General features: G+C 43.8%; 1 protein-coding gene across 1 annotated transcript; it reads left to right on the top strand.

The window, feature by feature from the left end:
- On the top strand, positions 1 to 26,887 carry Slco1a2 (solute carrier organic anion transporter family member 1A2). The gene is made up of 15 exons (XM_048335180.1): positions 1 to 280; positions 5,264 to 5,385; positions 7,024 to 7,165; positions 8,503 to 8,635; positions 12,071 to 12,177; positions 15,037 to 15,183; positions 16,579 to 16,677; positions 17,556 to 17,774; positions 18,329 to 18,493; positions 19,887 to 20,082; positions 20,811 to 20,976; positions 21,485 to 21,657; positions 23,994 to 24,058; positions 25,178 to 25,295; positions 26,639 to 26,887. The coding sequence occupies exons 2-15, from the start codon at positions 5,326 to 5,328 to the stop codon at positions 26,856 to 26,858; spliced, it is 2,010 nt and encodes a 669-aa protein (XP_048191137.1). The 5' UTR covers positions 1 to 280; positions 5,264 to 5,325; the 3' UTR covers positions 26,859 to 26,887.
- Positions 26,888 to 27,697: the final 810 nt, after the last annotated feature.

Genomic DNA, 27,697 nt, shown 5'->3' on the forward strand with positions numbered 1-27,697 from the left:
CAGCCTTGAGGATAAAGCTCAGTGACAGCACCCAGGCCCTGAGTTCAAGCCCCAGGATTGATACTTACCTCCTCCCACCCAAAAAAAACAAACCAAAACACCCAAACAACAACAAAAACAACAATAACAGAACTGTGAGTGGATTGAGAACACTCGGTGTCATAACTGAATTTTCAATTCTTTTCTGAGCTTCAGAAACAAAGTGTTTCTCACCTTGCGTTAGATACAGACACATATTTTTAAAATCTAAAACTATGTGCTGACAAAGGAAACATTTGTGATAAGTAATTGAGATCATTGGAAGAAAAACAATGTTGCTTTCAAAGTAAATCCAGAGCTGGAGAGTAGTGAAATATACAGAGCCAAGTTTTATTCAGGAACTGCATTACAACAGCTGATTCAGGGGTTTAATAGAGTCTGAGCAAGGAAACAGGGGTTGAGTTTAGGGTTGAGTTTAAGGGGCAGTGACTTTACATGGAGGCAGACAATAGGGGAAGGATTCCTTTAATCCAAGTCTCAGGTTTTTATTTTTAATGTGTAAGCAGCTGTACTAGATGGTTTGACCTTCATAGAGTCCATTTCTGACTGCCAACCTCTTTAACCCTTTCCAGCTGGTCTCAGAGCCTTACACACCATGCAATGTTTACAGCCAGACTCAAACACACCCATACACACCTGGGTAAAAAGAAGAAGGTGGGGTTCAATCTTTGCCAAGTGAGGTTATTTGATAGGACCCACAGTTCTTCGTGGGAGAGAAGAAGGAAATAAGAGGGGAGGATTTGGTCAAATGTTGAGTCCAGCAGGGATCAAGTGTAAGGAAGTGCTCTCTCTAAACTGGACTAGCAAGATTCTTGCTCTAAGGGGCACAAGACTGCTGGATGGAACACACAAGTCGGGCCCTTAGAGAAGTTTCAAGTGACGCTGTCTGGATTTGGGCCACAGAGTACATCTTGTAATCTTTCTTCCTTTTGCACAGTCCTAGGGCTTGAACTCAAGGCCTGGGCGTTGTCTCTGAGCCTCTTTGTTCTCAAGGCTGGTGCTCTACCACTTGAGCCACAGCTCCACTTCCAGCTTTCTGGTGGTTCATTAACGATAAGAGTCTCATGGATTTTCCTGCATGGGCTGGATTTGAACCACAATCCTCAGATCTCAGCATCCTGAGTAGCTCGGATGACTCCTCTTGTAATCTTAAATTCTCCTCTAGAGGTTATTTGGGGGTAACATACAACATTGACAACTTACTCTTTTAAGGCCAGAATTCAGGGTTCACCTCTATTTCTGTGTCTTGGTCTGTGTTTTAGAGTTAAAAAGTCATATTCCTCCCCTCCTTCCCCTTCCCCACCCCCAATACCATGGTAGGCATTTCTACTGACAGATTGCTGTGTCTTTTCCAGTTTGGGTGCCAATCATAGACTTCAGTAATATTGCAACCCCCAGTGAAATTCCCAGTCCCCTTGAAGTAGGGGTGCTCTTGAATTTGCTGTGAAAACAGAAACGAAAATGTTACCTACATGGTTGAATTCTGGCATTCAGAGGTCATGGCTTGATTCTTTGATCTCGGATGGAGAGGAATGAGCCAATAAGAGGGGAGGATATAAAAAATGAAACAAAGCCATTGTTGATTCTTCATGGACTCCCTTGGCAAGTTGTCTTCTTCCTTGCCATTGGTTGAAAAGGTTTCAACTGGACTCTGCCCGCCCTCCCCACCCCCATGCTGCTGTCTTTCTCCAGAGCTGGTTATTAAAGATTCGGGGAGCTACATGACTTTCATAAGATTTTTGCTGGTGTGACTCATTTTCCCCTCCAGAGACACGATCGTCATCTTAACAATCATCTCCTTTGTCTTCTTCATGTATGTACTATTAGCTTTGACATGATCATGTCAAGCCTTTTTATTTCATTATTCCCATAGTGCTGTGTAGGTGAAATTAAATGTATGCATCTTGTCCCCCCTCCCCCCAAAAAGCTGGCTCCTAATAATCACAATGTAGAGTGTAACTAAGACTGTATATTCATTTTGTAAAAAAAAAAAAGTTGTATTCTGTTGCTATTAAGGAATGGTAAACCAAAGATATTTAAAAAATCTAGAGTGAGCACTGGGGACTAGTGACTCATGCCTGTCATCCCAGCGACTCGGGAGGTTGAGATCTGAGGATCGTGGTTCAAAGCCAGCCTGGGGAGAAAAGTCTGTGAGACTCTTCTCTCCAATTAACTACTCCCCTTACCCCCCACCCCCCCGCAAAAAGCCAGAAGTGGAGCTGTGGCTTAAGTGGTAGAGTGCTAGCTTTGAGCTAAAAAATGCTCAGGGATAGCACCCAGGCCCTGAGTTCAAGAGTCAGGACCCGCCTAAAAGCAAAGCAGAACAAAACACACTATGCTGAATAATGGGTTCCGAATGTCGGAAACACACTTGTAAGAATGTGTCACAGTAAGTGTGTCCTGTGTGTGTTTCTTCACAAATTTATGTGTTGACACCCATCTATGTCCTTCCAAAGATTTTCTGCTAGTTTTCTTTGTGTTCCCACCACCCCAAAACACACCATTAAAATAACAACAACAACCCACAGTGTGACCATGTCAGCTAAGAAGAAACTCACCCATCTTTGCCAAAGGGGGGGGGATTAAAAACAAGATGGCGGCATGAAGAGTCTGTGTGTGCTTAGAGGACCCAGGACCCAGCATCTCCTCTATGCTCACCCCGTGGTCTCTGTCGACAGTGACTCTGGAAGTGACATGGGGACAATGTGTGATGGGGGACAGAGGTCACCCCAGGACCAAAGCTGGACTCACAAAAGAGGAGTTATTCCCAGCTGGCCTGGCCCTGCGCATGCCTCCTGCCGGGCAGAGCACCCCCCCCCCCCATCCCCCCAGCTCAGTGGCTTTGGGAACTGGAGCTCATGAATATGTTGTGTTCAAGAGGGGGAGTCCATTTGATTCCTTGATTTTCCTCCAGGAAAATGTTAAAGACTCTAATCTGCAAACAGGGGATGGTGTCGTGGGACAGGCCAGAGATTGGGGGGGGGGGGTTATGAGTGTTGAGTTCTTTCCCATGCTTAGTTTGCTGTCTTCCTGCCTCCCCTCCCCTCCTCTCGTCTCCCCTTTCCTTCCCTCCTCTTCCCTTCCTTTTCCCCTCCTTTCCTTCCTCCCTTCCTCCTCTCCTCTCCCCTCCCCTTCTCTTTCCACTCCTTCCCTCCCTCCTTCTTCCCCTCCCTCCCTCTTCTCCTCCTTCCCTCTCCCCCTCCCTTCCTTCCTTCCCTTCCTGCTTCCTTCCCTCCCTCCTTCTTTCCCTCCCTCCTTCTCTCTCTCCTTTCTTTCTTTCATTTCCCATCTTTTCTTCCTTCATCCCTCCCTTCATCCCTTTCCCTCTCCTCCTTCCCTCCATCCCCCTTCCCCCTCCTCTTCCTCCTTCTCTGCTTCCTCTCCCCCCCACCTCTCTCCCAAACCTCCCTCTTCCCTCCCTCCTCCCTCCCTGTCTCTCTGTACTGGGACTTGAAGTCAGAGCCTTGTACTGGCGCTTGTTGGGTTTCTTACACAAGGCTGGTGCTCTACCACTTGAGCCACAGCTCCACTTCCGGTTTCCTGGTGGTTCATTGGAGACCAGAGTCTCATGGACTTTCCTGCCTGGGCTGGCTTTGAACCTGGGTCCTCAGATCTCAGCCTCCTGAGTAACTGAGATTATAGCCAAATAAATACTTAGCTTCAAGTATTATTGTCAAGGGCTTGGGGGCTTAGCTCAGTGGAAGAGCAGTTGCCTGGTAAGGGCAAAGTTTGATCCTCAGCTGTGAAAAATAAATTCTCAAGACAATCATTCATGAAACGTTTCTCAGTATAGCACATCTTGGAGATACTATAAGAAAACCTGTTCTAGAAGGTTCCTTTGAGTCATAATCAGTGGAAGGCACTGCCGAATGCCCTATGTGGTGATTTTCTAGGGATGAATTTCAGATTTCCTTGCCCACAATAGGAAACATATACCCCTAAAGAGTCATGGTTTTAGCAGGGCACCAGTGGCTCACGCCTGTCATCCCAGATACTCAGGAGGTTGAGATAGGAGGATCTCAGTTCAAAGCCAGCCCAGGGAGGAAAGTCCGGGGAACTCTACCAAAACAGCTGAAAGTGGAGGTGTGGCTCAAGTGGTAGAGTGCCAGCCTTGAGCAAAAATAATAATAATAATAATAAATAAATAATAAAGGCTCAGGAACAGTGCTTGAGTTCAAGCCCCAGGATAGCTCAAATAAACAATAACAACAACAAGAGCCAAGAGGATTTTGACATGAAAGCAAAATAAAATTAAATGTTATTGAAATAGTTTTTGTTTTGGTACAAATCTTATTCAACTTTCAAAATACAAAATAGAACCTTTGACCAAAGGTTAGTGCAGTTTCAATGGAGTTTAAGTCATCTATCCACATTGCATATAAAAAGTGTACCTCTCTAAGATTTCCAGAGAAAAACACATCCATCATATATCTATCTCTTCTAGCTATAGCTACATATATGTTATTATTCATAGATTGTATTATTTATTATTTATTTGTATTATTTATTTGTTGGTCTTCCCAACTTTGTCCGTTACCTTGGGATTGTGAGATTCTTTCCCAGATCATAAAACTATTTATTATTTATGACTTAGGTTAATTTCCATGATTAAAATTCCACATCACTCTGGCTTTCTGAGATGCAGTTTTCTTTCTTTGAGGCACCAGTCTCGGAATGCTATGAACTGGAAGAGAAAGCCTAACCCAACAGCCTTTGTAGATTTGTTGAAAGAGATTTGGGAGCACAAACACAGACTAAACTCTTTGTGTTGTTAAAAGTTGCAATTTTCGAGTAAGTCCAAAGGGAGTGATTTGCTTCTGTTTGTTTTGGCTTACAGAATTGCACAAACCAGCTTTCTTTTAGCCACCTATGTGTTGATTTTAGCAGCAGACTCCTGGCTATACAAATGTCATTAATCTCATTAAAGAATAGCCATGTGGAAAAGTCACTTTTTCAAAATATCAAGAGCCAGTGTCAAAAAACTTGGGGGGCTGGTAGCTCATGCCTGTAATCCCAGCTACTCACGAGGCTGAGATTTGAGGATCGCGGTTCAAAGCCAGCCTGTGAATTTTTTATCTCCAATAAACTACTCAGAAAAATCCAGAAATAGTGCTAAGGCTCAAGTCATTCCAACTATATTGTCAGATTCCGGACTTGTGGTAGAGGAATGATGGCTTACAGTTTGTTTGGTCAATAATTTCACTGATGTCTGCTTTCTTTAAAGGTTAAGACTCAGACATAGCAGGACTTAAGACACAAGGCTCTCGGAATAATCAGAAGAGCAACATGGGAGAAACAGAGAAAAGGAGAGAAGCTCAGAGAATGAAATGTTTTTCGAAGGTGAAGGTATGAAGTCTTTTTCTATCTATCCATCCATCCATCCATCTCCCTATCCATATATCTATTGTCTATTTCTCCATCCATCCATCTTTCTATCTTTCTATCCATCTATCAATCTATCTATCCATCCCATTCATCTACCCATCCATCTATCCATCCATGGTCTGTCTGTCTATCTATCTATCCACCCATCTGTCCATCCATTCATTCATCCATCCATCCATCTATCCATTCATCTGTCTGTCTATCCATCCATCCAAGAGGACTAGCCTTGAACAAGAGCTCAGGGACAGTGGTCAGGCCCTGAGTTCAAACTCCACTACTGACAAAACCAAACCAAACCAAAACCTGAGATTATACCTAAATTGTCTCAGGCAACCGAATCGCCAGCATTTTAGAAGGCCTTAAAAGAAGACCCTCTTTCTAGAGGTTTCCGGGGTGTGTTCATATCCTGGCAGGATTTGTTTTCTGGGATCATGTCATTTATCTGCACGGGAAAGCGTTGTTGATTAGCAGACCATGATGATATCACAAGAACCCAGGAAACCAAAGCTTCTCTTCAACTTTTGGCAATGTAACAGCCATTCTCTCCAAGATAATGCCCACTTTGTGAATGGCTCTGCCACGCTGAGCTCAGAGCAAATTCTCTCGTGGCTTCAATGGCATCTTGTAGTCACAAAAAGTGACTTTATTTTAACCCAAAGAACCGGACCATGGAGATTGATGGTACTGCTAACCGGTCAAGCCAAGTTTTCAAACACAAACACTTCACCCTTTTTCTCCCTATCAAAAACTTCCTTTCCCTTCCAACCTGGAGCATAGACCATCTGAAAAATAGGAATTTGTGCCGGGCCATGGTGCTTCACATTTATAAATCCAGAGGGGAGGTCTGGGGTTCGAAGCCAGCCTGGGAAGAGAACTTTATGAGACTCTGATCTTTAATGAACCACCAAAGCACCAGCCTTGAGCAGAAAAAGAAAAAAAAAAAAAAAAAAAAGCTCAGGGACAGGGCCCTGAAGGCAGTGTAAGACTTTTTAAAATATAAGAATATTTTTATCTACTATAGACTTATATCTAGCATATATTTACATATAACCTATATAATTATTCAAAATGTATAACATACATCAGGTATAATATACAACGCATATTATTATACATAGTATATATACATAATATAGTATATTACATAATATATGCATAATTTATATACATTGTTATGCAATATGTAATATTACATAAAATTATATAAACATATAAATATACATTGTTATATGTCATTAATATTATATATTATATATACATAATATATAATAATAATTTATGTTATACATAGATAGTATTGTATAGTGTATATTTAATGTATCACCTACTGCATTATATTATATTGCTATATATGTTATAATACCTATTGATATATTATATATACAATGTATGCATATTTATATATCTCTAATGAACCATCAAAAAAGCTCAGGGACAGGGCCCTGTAGCACTTAGAACAGCAATACAAAACAGATATAAAATAGAAAAATATTTTAAAGTTTATTGTAATTTTAAGGATGACCTAAGTTGGGTCAATTTGTTCTTGTGGTGGGAGACATTTTCGTATGTTCTCTTCTATTATTTTTTCTTTCTTTCTAGATGTTTTTGTTGGCGTTGACATGGGCATATGTATCTAAAACTCTGTCTGGGTCTTACATGAATTCCATGCTCACCCAGATAGAGCGACAGTTCAACATTCCAACATCTCTAGTCGGATTCATAAATGGAAGCTTCGAGATTGGTAATGAGTTTGTTCCTGCCTTACTTCTTTCTTATAGTTTTGCTTTATCTATGGAGCTGGTCTGGTTTTTCCTCATGTTTATTCTGTGAAGTCATTAAGTCTCACTGAGTTGTATGTTGTTTTGTTTGGTTTTGGTGGGGGTCCTAGGGCTTGAACTCAGGGCCTGGGTGCTGTCCCTGAGTTCTTTTTGCTCAAGGCTGGAGCTCTACCACTTGAGCCACAGCTCCACTTCCGGCTTTTTGGTGGTTCATTGGAGATAAGAGTCTCACAGACTTTCCTGCCCAGTCTGGCTTTGAACTACGATCCTCAGATCTCAGCCTCCTGAGTAGCTGGGATTACAGGTGTGAGCCACCAGCGCCCAGCAGTAAATTTGCTTTGAAACAGTAAGCTGACATTTGGGGGGGGGTGTCAATTTTTATTTATTTTATTTTATTATTACGTAGTTTGTACGACAGTTTCATTCCAGAAGTTGGTGTAGAGGACAATTCATCTTGATCCTTGTCACCCTTCCATCCTTCTCCATTTCTCCATCTCCCATCCTTCCCCTCAAGTTATTTAGTTCATTTTTCTCTTTTAATTTATTTTTTTTCATTTATATCATACTACGGAATGGAACCCAGGGCTTCATGCATGCTAGGCAAGCACTCTACCACTAGGCCACCTTCCCAGACCCTATTTAGTTCATTTTTGTTTTTTTTTTACATCATGTCCATTGAATAGAATGACTGCTTTTGTGGAGCCAACTTTTGCTTTTCATTTTGAATAGAGGAACATTCTATTATTCTGCTGAGAAGGACTGGGAGGGGGATCTAGAGATGATGTGCAAATGAAGCTCGCCCTTCCTGCCCCTTTCTTCCAGTTGAGATGATCACGAAGGGCTTCGCATTTCCCAGAGTGCAAATAGAGCCCTGTTCTTGCACAAAACAGTCCACGTACCAACCCCAGGATTTCACAGGGTTCTGAGCCAACCCCACACTTACAGCGTGGGAACGACCCAAGGAGGCTCACCATGAAGAGGTAGTGAAGCCCCCTGTGCTGGTGGCTCCCGCCTGTCATCCCAGCTCCTCAAGGGGCTGAGATCTGAGGATCCCAGTTCAAAGCCAGCCCGGGCAGGAAAGTCTGGTGAGCCTCTGATCTCCCATGAACCACCAGCAAACCAGAAGGGGAGCTGTGGCTCAAGTGGTAGAGCACCAGCCTTGAACCCAAAAGCTCCAGGAAGAGCACTCAGGTTCTCTGAGTTCAGGACTGGCAGACACACACACACACACACACACACACACACACACACACACACACACACACACACGACTGATAGATGGCTGGTCTTTCCCCTGCAGGCAACCTGCTGTTGATTATCTTTGTGAGTTACTTCGGCACCAAGCTGCACCGGCCCGTGATGATCGGCGTGGGCTGCGTGGTCATGGGCCTTGGCTGCTTCCTCATCTCGCTACCTCATTTCCTCATGGACCGGTGAGTGGGTCACACGTGGGGACGGTTCCTGGTTGGCTTGCCCTTTTCCACGAAACAGGAAACAAGCTGTGGAGTTCATTTTCCAGGTCCTGTCCAGTGAGGACCATGGCTGCCTTGGTTTCCCCTCTCTGTCTCTCCATTTCTGTGCCTCCACTTACCCTCCCAAGGACAGAGAAACCAACACACAAGACAAAGAGAAAAGGAAACAAAGACAACAAGGAAGAAAATCTCTTGCTTTTTTTCTTCTTCTGGACTTCATTTGGATAAAGAGGATTTTATCTGATGAGAGGCCCAGAGGCCTTGTGTCCTTGTGTCTCTCCCCTAAGAGCGTCCTCCTTGGGTGTCCCTGTGATTGAATGCCCGGTGTCCCGATTGTCCATCCTGTCCCCGGGTATTTTAGATCTAGCTTCTGCATAGGAGAGAAAACATGAATCGGTTTGTGAGGCGTAACCTGAGGGTCTAGTGCTCTTTTGCTCAAGGCTGGTGCTCTACCACTTGAGCCACAGCGCCACTTCTGGTTTTCAGGTGACTCATTGGAGATAAAAGTCTCAAAGGCTTTCCTGCCCGGGGTTGGCTTTGAACCATGATCCTCAGATCTCAGCCTCCTGAGAAGCTGGGATGACAGGCGTGAGCCACTAGCACCCGGCCTACCAATGGCTTGTTTTTTGTAGACTTTCATCGTTCCCTTTTCCTTTCCTTTCCCATTGGTTTGCTACCATTTTGTTTATTGGTGTCTTGAAAAGAAAAGGATTTTCAGTGGGGTCACTGGCCTGCATGTAAGAGACTGAGTTAAACGAACATGGGTTAGTTTGAGTTTATTTTTCTGTGTGTGTGTGTGTGTGTGTGTGTGTGTGTGTGTGTGTGTGTGCCAGTCCTGGGGCTTGAACTCAGGGCCTGGGCGCTGTCCCTGGCTTCTTTTTGCTCAAGGCTAGCACTCTGCCACTTGAGCCACAGCGCCACTTCTGGCCTTTTCTGTGTATGTGGTACTGAGGAATCGAACCCAGGGCTTCATGCATGCTGGGCAAGCACTCTACCACTAAGCCACCTTCCCATCCCGTATTTTGATCTCCTTAGGTGCGTTTTGAAGGATTTGGAAGTTTCTAAGCCAAAGGATTTTTACTGGTACTTCTTATTTTTTCAAAACAATTATGAATTAATACTCAGCTCTTATTAACATTCATTCTTTCAGAGACAGAAGATTTCTAATTAATTAGTTTATTTAATTATTTGTAGGTCACTGGAGTTTGAACCCAGGGCCTCCTATTTGCTTGGTTCCCTTGCTCCTGGCTGGCATTCTACCACTTGAGCCATGCCTCCCGCCCTGCTTTTCTTTGCTGATTTTCTTGGATTTACACACTGGATTTGGATCTGAGCTTCCTGAGTAGCTAGGAATCCAGGCATGAGTTCCTGACACTGGTCGTGGAAAATGTTGTTCACAGCCCAGCTCTGTGGGTCATGAAGGAGAGGGATGTTTTTCCCACCTTTACTCACATTTTATGACATAGAAATGAGCAGTTCTGGGGCTGGGGATATGGCCTAGTGGCAAGAGCGCTTGCCTCGTATACTTGAAGCCCTGGGTTTGATTCCCCAGCACCACATATACAGAAAATGGCCAGAGGTGGCGCTGTGGCTCAAGTGGCAGAGTGCTAGCCTTGAGCAAAAAGAAGCCAGGGACAGTGCTCAGGCCCTGAGTTCAAGCCCAGGACTGACCCAAAAAAAAGAAAAGAAATGAGCAGTTCTGGAAGCATCTATGTGTAACCATCTTTAGGGAGCTCAGGCTAGGGCCTAGCAGGATAAAGTTTCCTCTCACAACTACAGGAGAATCAATTCAGCTTTCTTTTAGCCTATTTGCCTCTATTGTGCCAGCTTGTAATTGATTTTCAGAGAAAGAGCTGCAACATGGCTTTTGTGTGGTCCTTTTGTTCTTGGGAGAATAGAAGCAGAAAAGTTCATCCATCTGCTGGCTGGTGGTTGCATCTTTCTGGGGGTCATTTTCCCCTTCTCTAGGAGTTCACAGAGGCATGGAGGGATTATTATTTGTGTTCTCAGAAAGGGAGAATGGCCCATGAAGAAACCTAGCTCTGCCATGTTGGTTTTCTTTGTTCTTCCTGTCCCCCCCCCAGTCTTTTATCTTCTTAATTATACGTTAATGACGCTCACACTTTTCTTAGTTTTGCTTAACCCACAGTCATCGGTTCTAGGAAAGTGGTCATGTTAAAATGTCATCTGCAAGTAGAGAATTGGAAGACAAGCAGGGTAAAGTGGTTGCTTGTTTCTAGTAAGCAGCAAGATCTCGTGATGATCTCAGTTCACGCTAATTACACTAACAGATACGTTATTTAATATATGAACTATGCATTACATTAATCTATATTAATTGCACTAACAGGTATATTTACACACATTAAGTATATTACCTAGTACATTAATTCATGTTAATTATAGTAACACATGTATATATTTATATATCTATATATCTGTATATATGTAAACATATATCTTATATATGAAGATATGCAAATATATTTACATATAAACACGTATACATATATTTTATATGTATACATAGACATTTATATGTATATATACATATATGTATGCATATATGTATGACTATGTATACATATTTAAATATATCTGGATATGTATTTAATACATATTTTTATATTTAATATATATTTTACATATATCTCTATATAAATGTATATATAGATGTGCACACATTATGTCATATATTTATATACAGATATATTTACCTATGTTTACACATATATTTATGTGTTATATAATATAGAGTCAATGTATTCTATATTATTAAATGTGACAAATATATTATTAAATACATACTGACACATATGTTTACAAAACATGTATTTTATAATAGGTACTATATATTAAATATAAGTGTATTTTATAAAATATATGTCTAATAGAAAACATATATATACATAAAATACATGCATATTAATATGTGTGTATGTATGTGTATATATATATATACATAGACAGATGGACAGACAGCTAGCTAGCTAGCTAGATGATAGATGATAGATAGATAGATAGTCTATATACTCCAGTAATGAGGTTTGAACCAGGGGCTTGAGCTTTTGCTCAAGTCCTTCTCTCCAGTTTAGCTTGCTTTACTGCTTGAGCCACAGTCTATTCTGGTTTCTTTGCTGGTTAATTAGGAATAAAAGTCTCTCCGATTTGTCTGTCTGGGATAACGCTGAATCTCCATCCTCCGACTTCAGCCTCCTGGGTGGCTGGAATTACAGGCGTGAGCTACAGGGCCTGGTCAGACGAGACGTGCTTGCAGGATTTCAATGCTGTCGCTTAAGAAAAGCAAGAGCTGATAATCTGCAAAATGCTTGCGTGGCCCCCAGGGTTTCTTAAATAAGCATTTTCCCTGTGTCTCTCCCCAACGCACCCTGGCAGGTATGAATATGAATCTACTGTTTCCACCTCGAGCAACTTGTCCTCAGACAGTTTCCTGTGTACAGAAAACAGAACCCAGCCTTTGAAACCCACGCACGACCCCACAGGTAGCCCGTTTCCTTTGCTGGCTTTCTGTCCCCTGAACTTCTTTCTGCTCATGGCTTTAATGAGATACTAGGTTTCGTAAAGTGCACAAGATAAAGAAAGAAATCATATTCCCCGCCTCCCCCTCCGGCCTTCAAGGACTTCAGAGGGGAGCCCTGGGAAAAACAGAAGGAATCTAAAAATACAGACTGTCATTCTTCTCATGTTGAATGTGTCTGTTGAGCTTTCCTTGTCTATTTCTTAGAAGAGCAAATTAAAAATGACTCAAAAGAGCTGAGCTCTAGGGACCCCACGCGAACATTTCTCCTTCTTATTTGCGTCACCAATGGTCCAAATCATGAGCACAAACCCTTCCTTCTCGGATGTCTCGTGGTGGGATTAATTCTACAGTGGTCCTGGAATACAGATCATCATCGATTGACTGACCGATTCATTGATATTGATTGATTGATAACGCTTTGAGCCCCATCGCCACTTCTGGGTTTTCTGGTGGTTCATTGGAGAGAAAAGTCGCAAAGACTTTCCTGCCCAGGCTGGCTTTGAACTGTGATCCTCAGATCTCAGTCTCCTGAGTAGCTGGGATTGCAGGCATGAACACCAGTGCCCAAATCATTATTTGATCTTTTCTTCTTGCTTCTTTTTCTTCCTCCCTCCCTCCCTTCCTTTCCTTCCTTCCTTCCTTCCTCTTTGTAGTGGTGCTGAGATTTGAATCCGGGGTTATTATTATTATTATTGCTTTAATTATTTATCAGATAGGGCCTCATGGTTCCGACCGGACCAGTTTTAGCCAATTAACACTATCTCCCTCTCCTGGCTAGCTGGGGTTCCAGGTGTAGGCAACTATGACCAGCTATCACCTGATATTTTTATTTATAGATGAAAGCGTGTCTAGAATTTACTGATTTCTGGATACAAAGCATCCTGCTCCTTCTAGAAAAAAATAAGTGTAATACCAGGACATGGATTATTATTATTTTTTTTATTTTTTCTGAATGACTGAGAGACTGCAGGCCAAGTAATCTCCCAACCCTGCTGTGCTCAGAGCTCTGGTGACTGAGGCCCCCGTGTGGTCATTTTGTAGAAGACAGCCATGATAGCTTCGAACAAGCAAGGCAAGAGCCATGGCTTGCTTGTTGCTTTCCATTTTCTTGGTCCTGCTCTTGGCTGTGGTATTAAACAGCGATTGTTGCAAGGATTGGATTCCATTATTAAAAGTTAACTGGCCTCAATCATTTGTGGCTCCCGCCTGTGGGCATAACTAGTCAGGAGGCTGAGAGCTGAAGATCCAGGTTCAAAGCCAGCCTGGGCAGATACATCTGAGAGTATCTACCTGTGTCTCTGTCTCTGTCTCCTCTCTCTATCTCTTTGCCAGTCCTGGGGCTTGAACTCAGAGCCTGAGCACTGTCCCTGACTTCTTTTGCTCAAGGCTAGCACTTGAGCCACAGCGCCCCTTCTGGCTCTTTCTATATATAGGGTGCTGAGGAATCGAACCCAGGGCTTTGTGCATGCTAGGCAAGCACTGTTACCACTAAGCCACACTCCCAGCCCTATCTACTTTACATATGTACATTTATATATACACTTTATTTCTATCTATAGACTTTATCTCTGTATACTTTATATATACATATATTTATATGGTTTTATATCAATCTATATGCTTATCCACATTACATATGCATATAAACTCATCTATATAGTTTATCTGTGTATCTATATACATTAATATATACGTTATATCTATCTAGTCAATCTAGGTATATATATACATATATACATTTACATGTAGCTAGATGTATACTTTCTATCTACCTACTTTATATAGTGTATACTTCAGTTACACTTAATTTCATCTATCTCTGTGAACAAAAACATACGATTGCTACCGTTAAAGAGTTTCCATTCCTATAAAATCATCAGAGTGGCCCAACAGTCAAATTTCAAACTCAGGTTTGCGTTCACAGAGAGTCTGAATCATGCACACAGAGAGCTGTGTGTGTGCATTGTGTGTCCTGTGTGTGCCTTGTGTGTGGTGTGAAGTGTGTGTAATGTGTGCATGTGTAAGTGTGTTATGCGTGTATGGGGTGTGTGTGAGATGTGTGTGCGTTGTGTGGTGTGAAGTGTGTGTAATGTGTGTATGTGTGTTATGTGTGTATGTGGTGTGTGTAATGTGTGCGTGTGTATGTGTGTTATGCATGTATATAGTGTGTGTAATGTGTGCGTGTGTAAATGTGTTATGCATGTATGTGGTGTGTGTAATGTGTGCATGTGTATGTGTGTTATGCGTGTATATAGTGTGTGTAATGTGTGTGTATGTGTGTTATGCGTGTATGTGGTGTGTGTAATGTGTGCGTGTGTATGTGTGTAATGCATATATGGGGTGTGTGTGTAATGTGTGTGTAAGTGTGTTATGCGTGTATGTGGTGTGTGTAATGTGTGCGTGTGTATGTGTGTTATGCATGTATGGGATGTGTGTAATGTGTGTGTATGTGTGTTATGCGTGTATGTGGTGTGTGTAATGCGTGTGTATGTGTGTTATGCGTGTATGGGGTGTGTGTAATGTGTGTGTATGTGTGTTATGCGTGTATGTGGTGTGTGTAATGCGTGTGTATGTGTGTTATGCGTGTATGGGGTGTGCGTGGGATGTGTGCGTGTGTGTGTGCACGTGCGTGTAGTGTTTTTCCCCCCTGGTGTGGCATGCACGTAGGCTGTCCTCCCCGGGCGATCATTGATTGGCTCATTGATTAGCAATCGGTTATTGGTGGCGGGTGGCAGGGCACGCGTGGGGCGGTGTGGGGGGCCCCGAGCTCATAGGGTGTCCACGCAGCACCCCCCCTCCTCCCGCCTTCCTCCCCACGCAGAGTGCCAGGACGAAGCGAGGTCGCTGCAGTGGGTGCTGGTGCTGGCGGGCAACATCGTGCGTGGGATGGGGGAGACTCCCATCATGCCACTGGGCATCTCCTACGTGGAGGACCACGCGCGGCCCGAGGACTCGCCCCTGTACATCGGTAAGTGGCCTGCACCACGCCACGCTGTGCCTTTCCCGGGGGCCCAGCCGGCTGCTTCTCAGGCTCCAAGGACCCCATGGGGTGGGGGGGGCGGGGTGAGGGGGGCGGGGTGGGGATCTGGGATTGAAGAAGAAGAGGAAAATCTAGATTCTGTGTTGGAGAATTACTCCTTCAGAGATATCAAACAGAATCTATCTATTTATCTATATCTACCTATTACCCACACATGCGTATAACCTATCTATCATCTATCTATCTATCTATCTATCTATCATCTATCTATCTATCTATCTATCTATCTGTCTATCTATCTATCTATCTGTCTGTCTGTCTATCTATCTATTGTCTATCTGTCTATCTATCTATCTATCTGTCTGTCTGTCTGTCTGTCTGTCTGTCTATCTATCTATCTCTACTATCCACACATACCTATAATCAATCTACCTACCTATCTACCTCTGTCTCTATCAATCATCTATCATGAGTCTACCATCAATCACTTATCTGTTATCACCAAGCATCAGCCTACCATCCATCCATCTGTCAATCACCTGTCACCAATCATCTATTATCATCAATCCGCTATCATCTCAGCTATCATACACCCATCTGTGTATCTATCAACCATCAATCTGTCATTTGTCTGTCCATCCTATCTGTCATCTGTCTACCTATCTATCCATCTATCTACCTATCTAATCTAATCTATCCATCTGTCTATCTACCTACCTATCTAATCTATCTGTCTGTCTGTCTATCAACTATCCAGCTCTCTCTCTGTGTCCGTCTCTGTGTCTGTGTCTGTGACTGTCTCTCTGTCTCTCTGTGTCTGTCTGTCTCTTTCTCTCTCCGTCTCTCTGTCTCTCTCTCTCTGTCTCTCTCTCCCCCTAATCTTGAGAGATTCTAGGATACAGCACTAGGGAATATTTCACAATGAGTGAGGTACAGTAGGAAGAAAACAGTAGCAATGCAGCCACCCCGATCCAGAGATTTCTTTCTCCCGGTTCTCTTGGCCTCGTTTGTGTTGTTTTCTTAAGTAGCTGCCGTGTCAAGGGCTGTCTGATCTACTCCGGAGGCTGCGATCTGAGAATCATGGTTCAAAGCCAGCTTGGGCAGACAAACCCAAGAGACTCCTATCTCCAGTGAACCCGCAGAAAAACCCCAAAGTGGAGCTGTGGTTCAAGTGGTAGAGCACCTACCTGGAGACAAAGAAAAAGCTCATTGTAAATGTGAGGCCCTGAGTTCAAGTCTCAATACTGGGACACACATACACACACACACACACACACACACACACACACACACAGATCTGAGATAATAATAGCTGAAGCGTGAAGTCATTCCATGGACCAACCTCTTTATGTGTGTATATGATTTTCTGTTCTTCCCTTGCAGGTTTCATAGAAACAGGAGCCATTATCGGTCCTTTGATCGGCCTTCTGCTCGCCTCTTTCTGTGCAAACATTTACGTCGACACTGGGTCTGTGGACACAGGTAGTTCCACAGAAAGTCCTTCCTTACAGGAGGCCTGGGGTGGGGACGGAATCTCGGGTGGGTCATGGTGTACAACCCATCTCCATTTTCCAGATGAGGAAGCCAAAGTGGGGCAATAGCTGGAGACAATCGAATGTTCTCTTCTGCCAGGGTCCTGTCCAGGCTCACGCCTGTCATCCCAGCTACTCAGGAGGCTGAGATCTGAGGATCGTGGTTCAAAGCCAGCCTGGGCAGAAAAGTCCGTGAGACTCTTATCTCCAATGAACCACCAGAAAACCGGAAGTGGAGCTGTGGCCCCAGTGGTAGAGTGCATAATACAGTTAGCATCTATAGGCCACCGACTATGCCAGAGACATACGAATTATGTTTATTCTGGTCTAACTTTAACTTGACAGCCATTGATCCATCTCAAATGCATTTTTTTTTGGTTGCTGTTTTTGTTTTAATGCCAGCCCTGGGGCTTGAACTCTGGGATTGGGCACTGTCCCTGAGTTACTTTGTTTTTCCTTGAAGCTAGGGGCTCTACCACTTGAGCCACAGCTCTGCTTCTGCTTTCTTTGTGTGTGATTGCTTGGATAGGAGTCTCACAGACTTTCCTGCCCAGGTTGGCTTCGAACAGTGATCTTCAGATCTCAGCCTCCTGAGTAACTGGGATGACAGGCGTGTGCTACTAGTGGCAGACCTCAGATAGGTTTTTTAAGTCGTTGGTAAAACCTAACACTTGGACAATAAATAAATTGATAAAAAAAATCAATGCTTTTTGGAAATCTGTAATTAAAAGAAAGAAAACCCTAACCGTGATGGTGTCCGCCATGTTTTCTCTGTGACTCCACAACGCCCTGGCAGAAGTGTGTAAGAGCGTGTGTGTTTCTTTGCAGCTGATCTGACCATCAGTCCCACAGATACTCGCTGGGTTGGCGCGTGGTGGCTGGGCTTTCTGATCTGCGCAGTGGTCAACATCTGTACCGCCATCCCCTTCTTCTTCCTGCCCAAAAGTCTCCCAAAGGAAGGCCTGGAGGAGAATACTGAAGCCGTGAAGAATGACAAAGAGAAGCAGAGCGAAGTGGTGACCAAGGACAATCAGGGCATCACGAAAGGCAAATACCATCCATCTCAATACTCTATTTTAGGCAGATAGAGCTGGGATTTAGTCTCATGCCATTGGCCGGGCTGGGTGAAGACTGTTTGTCCCCAAACTTCCTGTCAATCATGTCTGCTGTGTCCCTCCCTCTTTTACACACATGATGTAGTCTAGAAGCTGAACTGTATCGTAGATCACTTTTGTACGTAATGCTACATCCGTCACGACACTCAATAATCAACATGCATTTGTCCTACGTGCCTTCCAAAGCACCTGTTTTGCCAAAACTATCATTTGCATTTTTTTTCTTTTTGTCAGTCCTGGGGTTTGAACTCAGGGCCTGGGTGCTGTCCCTGAGCCTCTTTTGCTCAAGGCTGGTGCTCTACCACTTGAACCACAGCACCATTTGTGGCTTTGGGGTGGTTCATTGGAGATAAGAGTCTCACGGACTTTCCTGCCCTGGCTGACACTATTGTTTTCAACCAAGTTAATTGACCATTATGGTTTTTAACCTTCTAGGTGGGACATGATTGGTTTTTCTCTCATTGCTCCTACTTTCCTTCATTTCAGATTTCCTGCCATTCATGAAGAGTCTGGCATGTAATCCAATTTACATGCTTTTCATCCTCATCAGTGTGCTGCAGTTCAATGCGTTTGTGAATATGTTTTCCTTCATGCCCAAATATCTGGAGCAGCATTATGGGAAGTCGACTTCGGATGCCATCTTTCTCATTGGTAAGCTGGTTTCTCGCTCTGATTTGCCCTCCAGCCCCACACTCCCCTCTAAATGGCCAGCAGTGTAATACACTCACCCCAGAAGTCTTCTAGGATAGATTGATGCAGAAATATTTTTCTGCATCTAAATATCCTTTTTCCATCCTCCAGAAAAATCAAGAAAGTGTATGGAAAGGAAGTGGCTAGAAATATCCTTTCTTTTTCCTTTTTCTCCCTTTCTTCTTCTTCTTCTTCTTCTTTTTTCCCCCCTCAATTGTGGGACTTGGACTCAGGGCCTGGGCACTGTTCCTGAACTCTCCAACTCCAGGCTAGAGCTCTACCTTTTGAGCCACAGCACCACTTCCGGTTTTCTGGTGGTTCATTGGAGATAAGAGTCTCATGGACTTTCCTGCCCAGGCTGGCTTTGAACCATGATCCTCAGATCTCAGCACCCTAAGTAGTTGAGATGACAGACCTGAGCCACTGGCATCCAGCATATAATTTTGAGTGTGTGTGTGTGTGTGTGTGTGTATACACACACTTATATATGTGCTGTGTGGAACACAAATATATACATTCTTATATATATATTCTATATACTATATTTTCTCCATACATTCTCTTTCTATATTCTTTCTGTCTATATTCTCTATATATTCTAGGAATAAATAACTGAAATTGTCACATAATTGTACATACACACGTCATATATTTGCAAATATATGCTATGCTATATACAGCACATTAACTATACATATACACTATAGAGCATAACACACTATACTATATCTATATTCTGTACATTCTCTCTGTATACTATAAGTAGTATATATAGCATATATAAATAAGGGCCAACTTTTTTTTTTGCCAGTCCTGGACCTTGAACTCAGGGCCTGAACACTGTCCCTGGCTTCTTTTTGCTCAGGGCTAGAACTCTACCACTTGAGCCACAGGGCCAATTCTGGCTCTTTCCATATATGTGGTGCTGAGGAATCGAACCCAGGGCTTCATGTATACGAGGCAAGCACTCTTGCCACTAGGCCATATTCCCAGCCCCTAGGGGCCAACTTTGATTGGTTATTTCTATGTGTATCATAAGAGATGGGATGTTGGTTGTGACCTCTGCCTACAAGAAAGGAATACAGGACAATGATCAATCTTTTCAGATATGAAAATAACAGTCTTTGAAGTAGTGCTTCCATCTTCTGGGCATTTCAAGTTGCCTTGTATGTCGTGTGTCACTCAGTGGGCATTAAGAAAAATTACTCCAAATTAGACCAAAATATTGTCATATGAAAGACAGGTTACACACACACACACACACACGCACACACACACGCACACACACACACAGTGATAGCATCTGGTTTTCCTTTGCTGTTGCCGAGTGTGTAATGGCTCCCTGTATGTGTAGGTATCTATAACTTGCCTCCCATCTGCGTTGGCTACGTGGTGGGCGGTTTTATTATGAAGAAATTCAAGATTACGGTTAAGCAAGCGGCCCACATCGCGTGCTGGCTTTCCATCCTCGAGTACCTTCTCTATTTCTTCACTTTCCTGATGACTTGTGACAACTCTTCGGTAGCGGGCATCACCACCTCTTATGAAGGGTATGTGGATTTTGTCGGTTGATTGCTTTTGTTTTTATGCCAGTCCTGGGTCTTGAACTCAGGGCCTGAGCACTGTTCCTGTACTCAAGGCTGGCGCTCTACCACTTGAGCCACAGTAAAGGTCTGGCATTTTCTACAATCCTCCCATCTGTACCTATCACGGGGCTGGGATGTCAGACATAGACCACCATGCTCAGCTTTTGCTTGGTTGAGATGAGTGTCTGCTTGCCTAGGCTGGCTTCGGAACTGTGGTCCGCCTCATTTCTGCCTCCCAGCCGGAATTACAGGCGTACCTTACCATGCCCAGCCAGATGTGTTTTATTACTTGCTACTAGGCGAGCTATCCGCAGAGACTGATCTGTTAGAACTTTCATTTTAAGTTCTCATTGTCGGTGGGAAACAAACCAACCCACAAAACAAGCCACTTTCCGTAAGGTGACGCATCGAATTCATGCATATTCATTTGACTATTGATTTCCCAGAAGTCATGCGTTGAAGGAGTCATTAGGCCATCGCAAAAGCTAGGATCCTGCACGACAGAAATACGTAACAGGCTGGGGCCTGGGTATTGATGGCTGGGAGGGGGGTGATTTGTTTCTATTAATGAAGGGGAGAGGAAATATTGGGGATTGAGGGAGGAGAAGAAGAAGAGGAAAAGACCAAATGGAGGAGGAGGAGGTCTGCTTTCTGATTTTGTGTTAACATGGCTCTGTGTTCACTCGTTTCAGAAATCCACAAGACTTAGACATGGGCAATGAAGTCCTGGCCACGTGCAATGCACAGTGTAGTTGTCCAACGAAGATCTGGGATCCCGTGTGTGGGGACAACAGTCGGTCCTACATGTCAGCTTGTCTAGCTGGGTGCGAGACTTCTGTGGGGACCGGTGTCAACATGGTAATGCATCCTGCTGGCCTTGTGGACTTATCTATTTGTTTTTTTTTTTTTTTATTTGCCAGTGCTGGGACTTGAACTCAGGGCCGGGCACTGTCCCTGAGCTTCTTTCACTCAAGGCTGGTATTCTACCACTTGAGCCACAGCTCCACTTCCGGTGTCCTGGTGGTTCACTGGTGATAAGAGTCTCGTGGACTTTACTTCCCAGGCTGGCTTTGAACCATGATCCTCAGATCTCAGCCTCCTGAGTAGCTGGGATGACAGGCATGAGCCACCAGCACCTGGCAATATTTAGGCTTTTGAGACTACTTTTGTGTATTTCATCCTTCAATCCCAAGAAACTCCATAAAAGGGGGTTGCAATTAAAGGGATTAGGGAGTCTTTATGATTATGATTATTGTTTTCTGTTATTCTTACTGTTACTATTTTTCTGGAACATTACATTCATCAGGAAATTGCCAGACTGGAGATCTGTGGTGAATATTCCTCCCCCATCTCACTTTTCTGACAGATTTTCCACAACTGCACCTGTATTCAGCCCTCGGGAAATGCATCTGCCATGCTGGGCCTGTGCGACAAGGGCCCAGAATGTTCCAGAATGCTCCAGTACTTTCTAATCCAGTCCACACTGAGCAGCTTCATCTATTCCCTGGCTGCCATACCAGGCTACATGGTCCTCCTCAGGTACCAGAATTCCTTTCTTTTCATTAAAAATATCATATTGCCTTTAAGTAGTTGTACAGAGGAACTACCGTGGGACAAGGCAGTTGATGAATGCAATATGTCTGTTGCTCGAGGCTGGTGCTCTATCACTTGAACCACAGCTCCATTTCTGGCTTTTTGGGTGGTTCAGTGGAGATAAGAGTCTCAGGGACTTTCCTGCCCAGGCTGACTTTGAACTGTGATCCTCAGATCTCAGCTTCAGAATCATCTTTCTTATCACCATTTCTTTCTAGTCCTTGGTTGAAGTAACTCGATCTTTTAGTGACCACTAATTGATGGCCTTTATTTTATCATGCTTATTTATTTTTATTTATTATTTTTAACTGATCTGGCCTGTACTCTCCCACCCTTCCTCTCTCTTTTGGTTGCCCCTCTCCTCCTTGGCCTCATTCCCCACCCGCACCCCAAGTCCCCCCTTCCTAGTATTCATTTGGCACGACTGTGAGTTAGTTGTCAGAAGGACTTCCACCCTTAGAATCCTCCCCTGCATATACATTTTTTCTAAAAAAGCCACTTGGGCTCATGGGAAGAGGAGAAGAGGAGGCCTGGCTGAAAATTGTTTTGGATGAGGGATTCCCCATTGTCCTTCTGGAACATTCCAGTCATTTTTGCCATTCTGTCCACACCCCTAGCCACAGCACTGGGGGAGACCAAGTCTTATACATTAGTTAATTTCTGGGTCCTTGAAATGTAGACCTCGGCTTCTTTGTGATTTCTCCCAATCGAAAGAAGGCAGACACACAGGGCAGATTTCTGGAAGGTTCTCAGGCTTGATTCCTTCATGGGGCTCCATCATCAGAGTCAGGGTGAGGGTGGAAAGGATCATTTTTCTCCAGCTTTTTCATGTGCATCTATGTCTGTGGATATGAGAAGCTCGTTGTGGGTTTTCCTGCTGCTGTGTCTCCTGTGTTTCCTCTTCTGTCCTGTCTCAAGGGGAAATTTCCAGCTTTACAAACTTCCTGGTGAAGGGGGGAATGAAGAGTTAAAGTAAACCCCATTTTCAGGCAGCCTCCATTTTGTTGTCTGTTTAAACTATGAGCAAACCCAGAGCAAGCTTATTAGGGCCCAGCTGGTCAAGAACTCTAACTGCCTGGGAATGCTTAACTCTAACCACCCCCAGAATGCCTCCAGCCCTGAGCCAATCAGATTTGTACCCACATCCCTAATCTTGCTTGCTTGAACACCTGATTGCTGTAACTTTGTTTTTTGTCTTGCTTGAACACCTGATTGCTGTAACTTTGTTTTTTGTCTTGCTTGAACACCTGATTACTGTAACCTTGTTTTTTGCCTTTATAAGCTCTGTGGAATCGCAGCTCGGGGCTTCCGCCTAGCCTCCGCTGTGTCGGTGGGTAGGACGAGGCCTGGGCTATGGCTCGCTTGAATAAAGCCTTGCCTTGCTTTTGCATTTCGGAACGTCTGGCTCTCGGTGGTCTTCTTGGTGGTCGTTTCGCAACTTGGCATAACACCCGGCTTAAAAAAAAAAAAAAAGGAAAGAAAGGACAGGGAGAAAATGGAGGAGCTTAAAGGCAATGGATAAAATACCAGTGATTCACCGAGCCTTGTCAGTCATGCCTGTAATCTCAACGATTCAGGAGGCTGAGGTCTGAGGATCAGGGTTCAAAGCCAGCCCCAGGCAGGGAAGTCCCTGAGACTCTTCTCCCCAATGAACCACCAGAAAACCAGGAGTGGAGTTGTGGCTCAAGGGATAGAGCACCAGCCTTGAGCACAAAGAAGCTCAGGACAATGCCCAGGCCATGAGTTCAAGTCCTACAAATACCAGTGACTAGAAATGAGGATTCTGTGTCCGCCCCACGCAGGGTGACCAGCTCTCCCTCACCCCCAAAACTGAGATGAATGTCACGTGTTCTCGCTCCTATGTGAAATCCGTGGTGCTGATGGAGTGATGATGAGAATAAATTAATGTAAAAAGAGACTTGAAGGGGAAATAATGGGAGAAGGAAGAAGGGAAAGGGAGAGAGAAAGAGAGGGAGGGAGGGAGAGGGAGAGAGAGGGAGGGAGGGAGGGAGAGGAAGGGAGAGGAGGAGGGAAAGGGAGAGAAGGCTGGCATATGAATGACTGAAATACAATATATTTATGTCTGAAAATAGCACAATGAAATCCATGCAAAGTTGTGGAAGAAAAATAGAGCCAAGATTCTTTTCTAATATTCCTTGGTGATGGTTAGTGTGTGAACAGCTTGAAACCATGTTATGTATGGATAGAGCTAAGATCTTTTTTTTATTATTTCTGTGTCATTTTATTTATGTCCTTGCTATGTGTTGATTGATTACTTTTAGGTGTATCAAGTCTGAAGAGAAGTCACTGGGCGTGGGATGGCATACATTTTCCATGCGAGTATTCGGTAGGAATACCGTCCCCCCCCCCAACAGCCCGTCAGAACGAGCCATGTTAAATTACTTAGGAAATCAAAGAATAATTCATGCAGAATAACAGGAGATGGGTGAGATGATCTCAAAGGGAAATAAACAAGCAACGCTTTTTAAAATAAAATGCACAAAGCCGGGTGCTGGTGGCTCCCGCCTGTCATCCCAGCTACTCAGGAGGCTGAGATCTGAGGATCATGGTTCAAAGCCAGCCTGGGCAGGAAAGTGCATGAGACTCTTCCCTCTCATGAACCAGCAAAAAGCCTGAAGTAGAGCTGTGGCTCAAAGTGGTAGAGCGCCAGCCTTGAAAAAACAGCTCAGGGGCAGTTGAAGCCCCAGGACCAGCACAATAAAATGAACTAAAATAAAAAGCACCTAAAACTGACCACAAACATCTCAGGAAATAGATAAAGTGCACAATTGTTCATTTGACGTTTGACTCCAGAAATAATTTTGTTGCATTATTTTTGTTTTATACCATAGTCTTTCCCCTTTCTCCTCCGGAAACTTGGTCAGAACTTCATCGTTTCTAAAAAGAAAATCAAGAACATCCAATTTATATTTTGCTAGCCAGTATTATTTATCTTTCAGTATATCGGAAAGTGGAATATAAACAGAGGAACATTTTTCAATTCTAATCTTCCCCCTTCCTTTTTTTTTGTCTTTTTAGTATCTTTAAGTAGTTGTCCCAAGGAGCTACCACTGAACAAAGTGGATGGACACAGTGTGTCTTGAGCAGTGTCCCCCCCTTTCCACAGTCTTCCCCAACCTCCTCTCCCCACCCCTGCCCTCGCTTTTCTTCATTGTGTGGGATCCACATTGGATTCTTGGCTGGATCCTCCCCCTCTCCATCCCCCCACCCCTTCCTCCCCTGGACCCCTCCCCGTCCCCTTTCCAATCCCCTCTTCCTGGTTGAGTCAGTGAAATTTGCCTTTCTAAGGGATGACACTGTTTGAATTTCACCCTTGAGCCTACCACATTCCACTGCATACATTTGCACACCCTTGCACACCATCCCATGTGTTTACTGATGAGTTTACACGCTAAATCCAGCTTCCAACCCCTAAGGGAACTTTCTTTTGCTTTCTTCATGACAGCCGGCATTCCAGCCCCTATCTACTTTGGAGCTCTGATTGATTCTACCTGTTTACGCTGGGGATCTGGGAAGTGTGCTAAGCCAGGCGCGTGCAGAATGTACGATTCCAACAAGTTCAGGTAAACATAGGTTGTTGTTGCTTGTCAGTTGTGAAAATTTGAACTCCAGGCCTGGGTGCTGTCTCTGAGCTCTTTGTACCCAAGGCTGGTGCTCTACCACTTGAACCACGGCTCCACTTCTGGTTTTTGCTGGTTCATTAGAGAGAAGAGTCTCATGGACTTTGCTGCTCAGGTTGGCTTTGAACCATGATCCTCAGATCTCAGCCTCCTGAGTCACTGGGATGACAGGCGTGAACCATTGGTGCTACTAGCCACTACTAACTAGCAAGGTCGTTTCTTTAGCAAGCCACCCTCTCTTCGTTGTGAGTTTTCCTATGTTCTTTCCTGGTCAAACTGATTATTTTCTGAATCTTTTCCCTCTGCTTTGTTTCTGTCCTCAATTCTCCTCAATTCTCCTTGTACAGATGACTGAAAGTAACACACACACACACACACATACACACACACACACACACCAACCCATGTAGAGGGCTCACTGGCAATTTGCTACACTAGAGGAATCAGCCCATCGACCTTTTAACCTTGAAATCACACCATGTCTCAGGCCACGGACAAAACAGAAGCAAGTCCTTTGCCAGAATGAGAAAGACCTCCATAGCTCGTGTCCATCATCCTGTAACCCTTGAGAGCATGGCGTTTAAAGATTTATATTCCCTGACCCTCCCCCCGCCATTTTGCTCCTCTGAGCTCCCCCTGCAATTTTCTATGGAGCTGGACTTCATGCATTCTAAGCCTTCATTCTTGCCTGCTTCTCCAATCCTTTTCAAAATCCTTCCATCAACCAATCCACCCCCCCCCCCCAAAAAATGGCTTTTTGAGTTACAATTTGCAAGAACTCAGAACCTCAGGCCCCGTTTTCTGTGTCTGGCACATCATTTTTAAGGGTACAGTAAAGAGCAGTGTGACTTAAACCTCATGATGTTCAGGGAGGGAGAGTAAATAAGTAGCGATGAGCCGGGCACAGTGGCTCACGCCTGTAATCCCAGCTCCTCGGGAAGCTGAGATCTGAGGATCACAGTGTTTTGAATCCAACCTCCCCCAGGGCAAGAAAGTCTTTGAACCACCCCAAACCCAGAAGTGAAGCTGTGGTTCAAGAGGTAGAGTGCTAGCCTTGAGCAAAAGAAACTAGTTCAAGCCCTGAGTCCTAGCCTTAGGACCCACAATCAATCAATCAATCAATCAATAAGGGAAATGATTAGCTGCTTTTGTCTTCCCTGGTATGAATGTCTTCAGAGAGATGGGGAAAAAAACTCATTTGTGTGAATCAGATTGTCTGTATAAAGTTTAATCGGTTGCAATGTGTGCATGTGTATATTTAAATTAAATTTTATTTTTCTTCATAGGCATATCTACCTTGGGATGCCTGCCGCTATCAGAGGCCTCAGCTTCCTTCCGGCCTTTGTGATCTTAATTCTTTTGAGGAATCGCAAGCTTCCTGGAGAAACTGACTCCCCAATAGCTGAGCTTGCAGACCTGAAGGCTGTCGAGAAGGAAAACGAGGGCAAAGATTTGCACCCAAATGCTAAGGTTTTGAATGATGGAGAACTGAAAACGAAACTCTAAGATGTCTGGTTTCTCTACCTACCCAGGGCTGGAAAATACACAATATAATGTGATTTCACAGAAACACAAATCATTAGGGGCACCGCAAACAACAGCTGGAGCAGTTGTACTCATGGTAAAAAGAAAAATTGTTTTCTTCGGAGGATATTTTCGAAGTATCGGAATGTGCATTGAGCTCACACCTGTAATCCTAGCTACTCGAGATGGAGAGGTTTGGGGATCAAAGCAGAAAAGTTACCATGTTCAAGATGGCGAGCAAAAAGTTGGCCTAGAGGCATGGTTTAAGTGGTAGAGCACCAGCAAGCTGAGCCTCAATTCAAGGTCTGGTACTGCAAACACCTAAAGCAAACCAACAACGAAAAAGAAAAGAACACAAACAACAACCACACAAAGATTTTCTTAGGAGAGGAAAGGTGATGAGAACTCGAACAGAATTTGAGAACCTGCTTTGTTTTGAGTGTTAATAAAACAAGTTCCTTCTTCAACTCTGAAAAGCTATTCAATTCCATGGCATTTCTGCTTTGATATCGAGCCAGAATTTTCATGCGGTGGATGCAATAGCAAGATATTCTCTCAATGTATCACTTTGATGAGAGAGTTACCCACCTTCTTAATCTATTTAGGAATTTGGTGTTTGGTTGTTACTGTTTTTTTAACTCGTATTATTCATATCAGATGAGACTCTTTAAGGGTCGGTTACTCATGAGCAAGCTTCACCTCATCTTCGATCCTAGGATTACCTTTGTATTTGCTCGTTATGTTCAGAATAATGAAAAACCCACAATCAAACATCACATCACAAAAGATTATTCACGCTGGGGATATGGCCTAGTGGCAAG

Source organism: Perognathus longimembris, chromosome 27, assembly GCF_023159225.1.
Source record: "Perognathus longimembris pacificus isolate PPM17 chromosome 27, ASM2315922v1, whole genome shotgun sequence".
Lineage (NCBI taxonomy): Eukaryota > Metazoa > Chordata > Mammalia > Rodentia > Heteromyidae > Perognathus > Perognathus longimembris.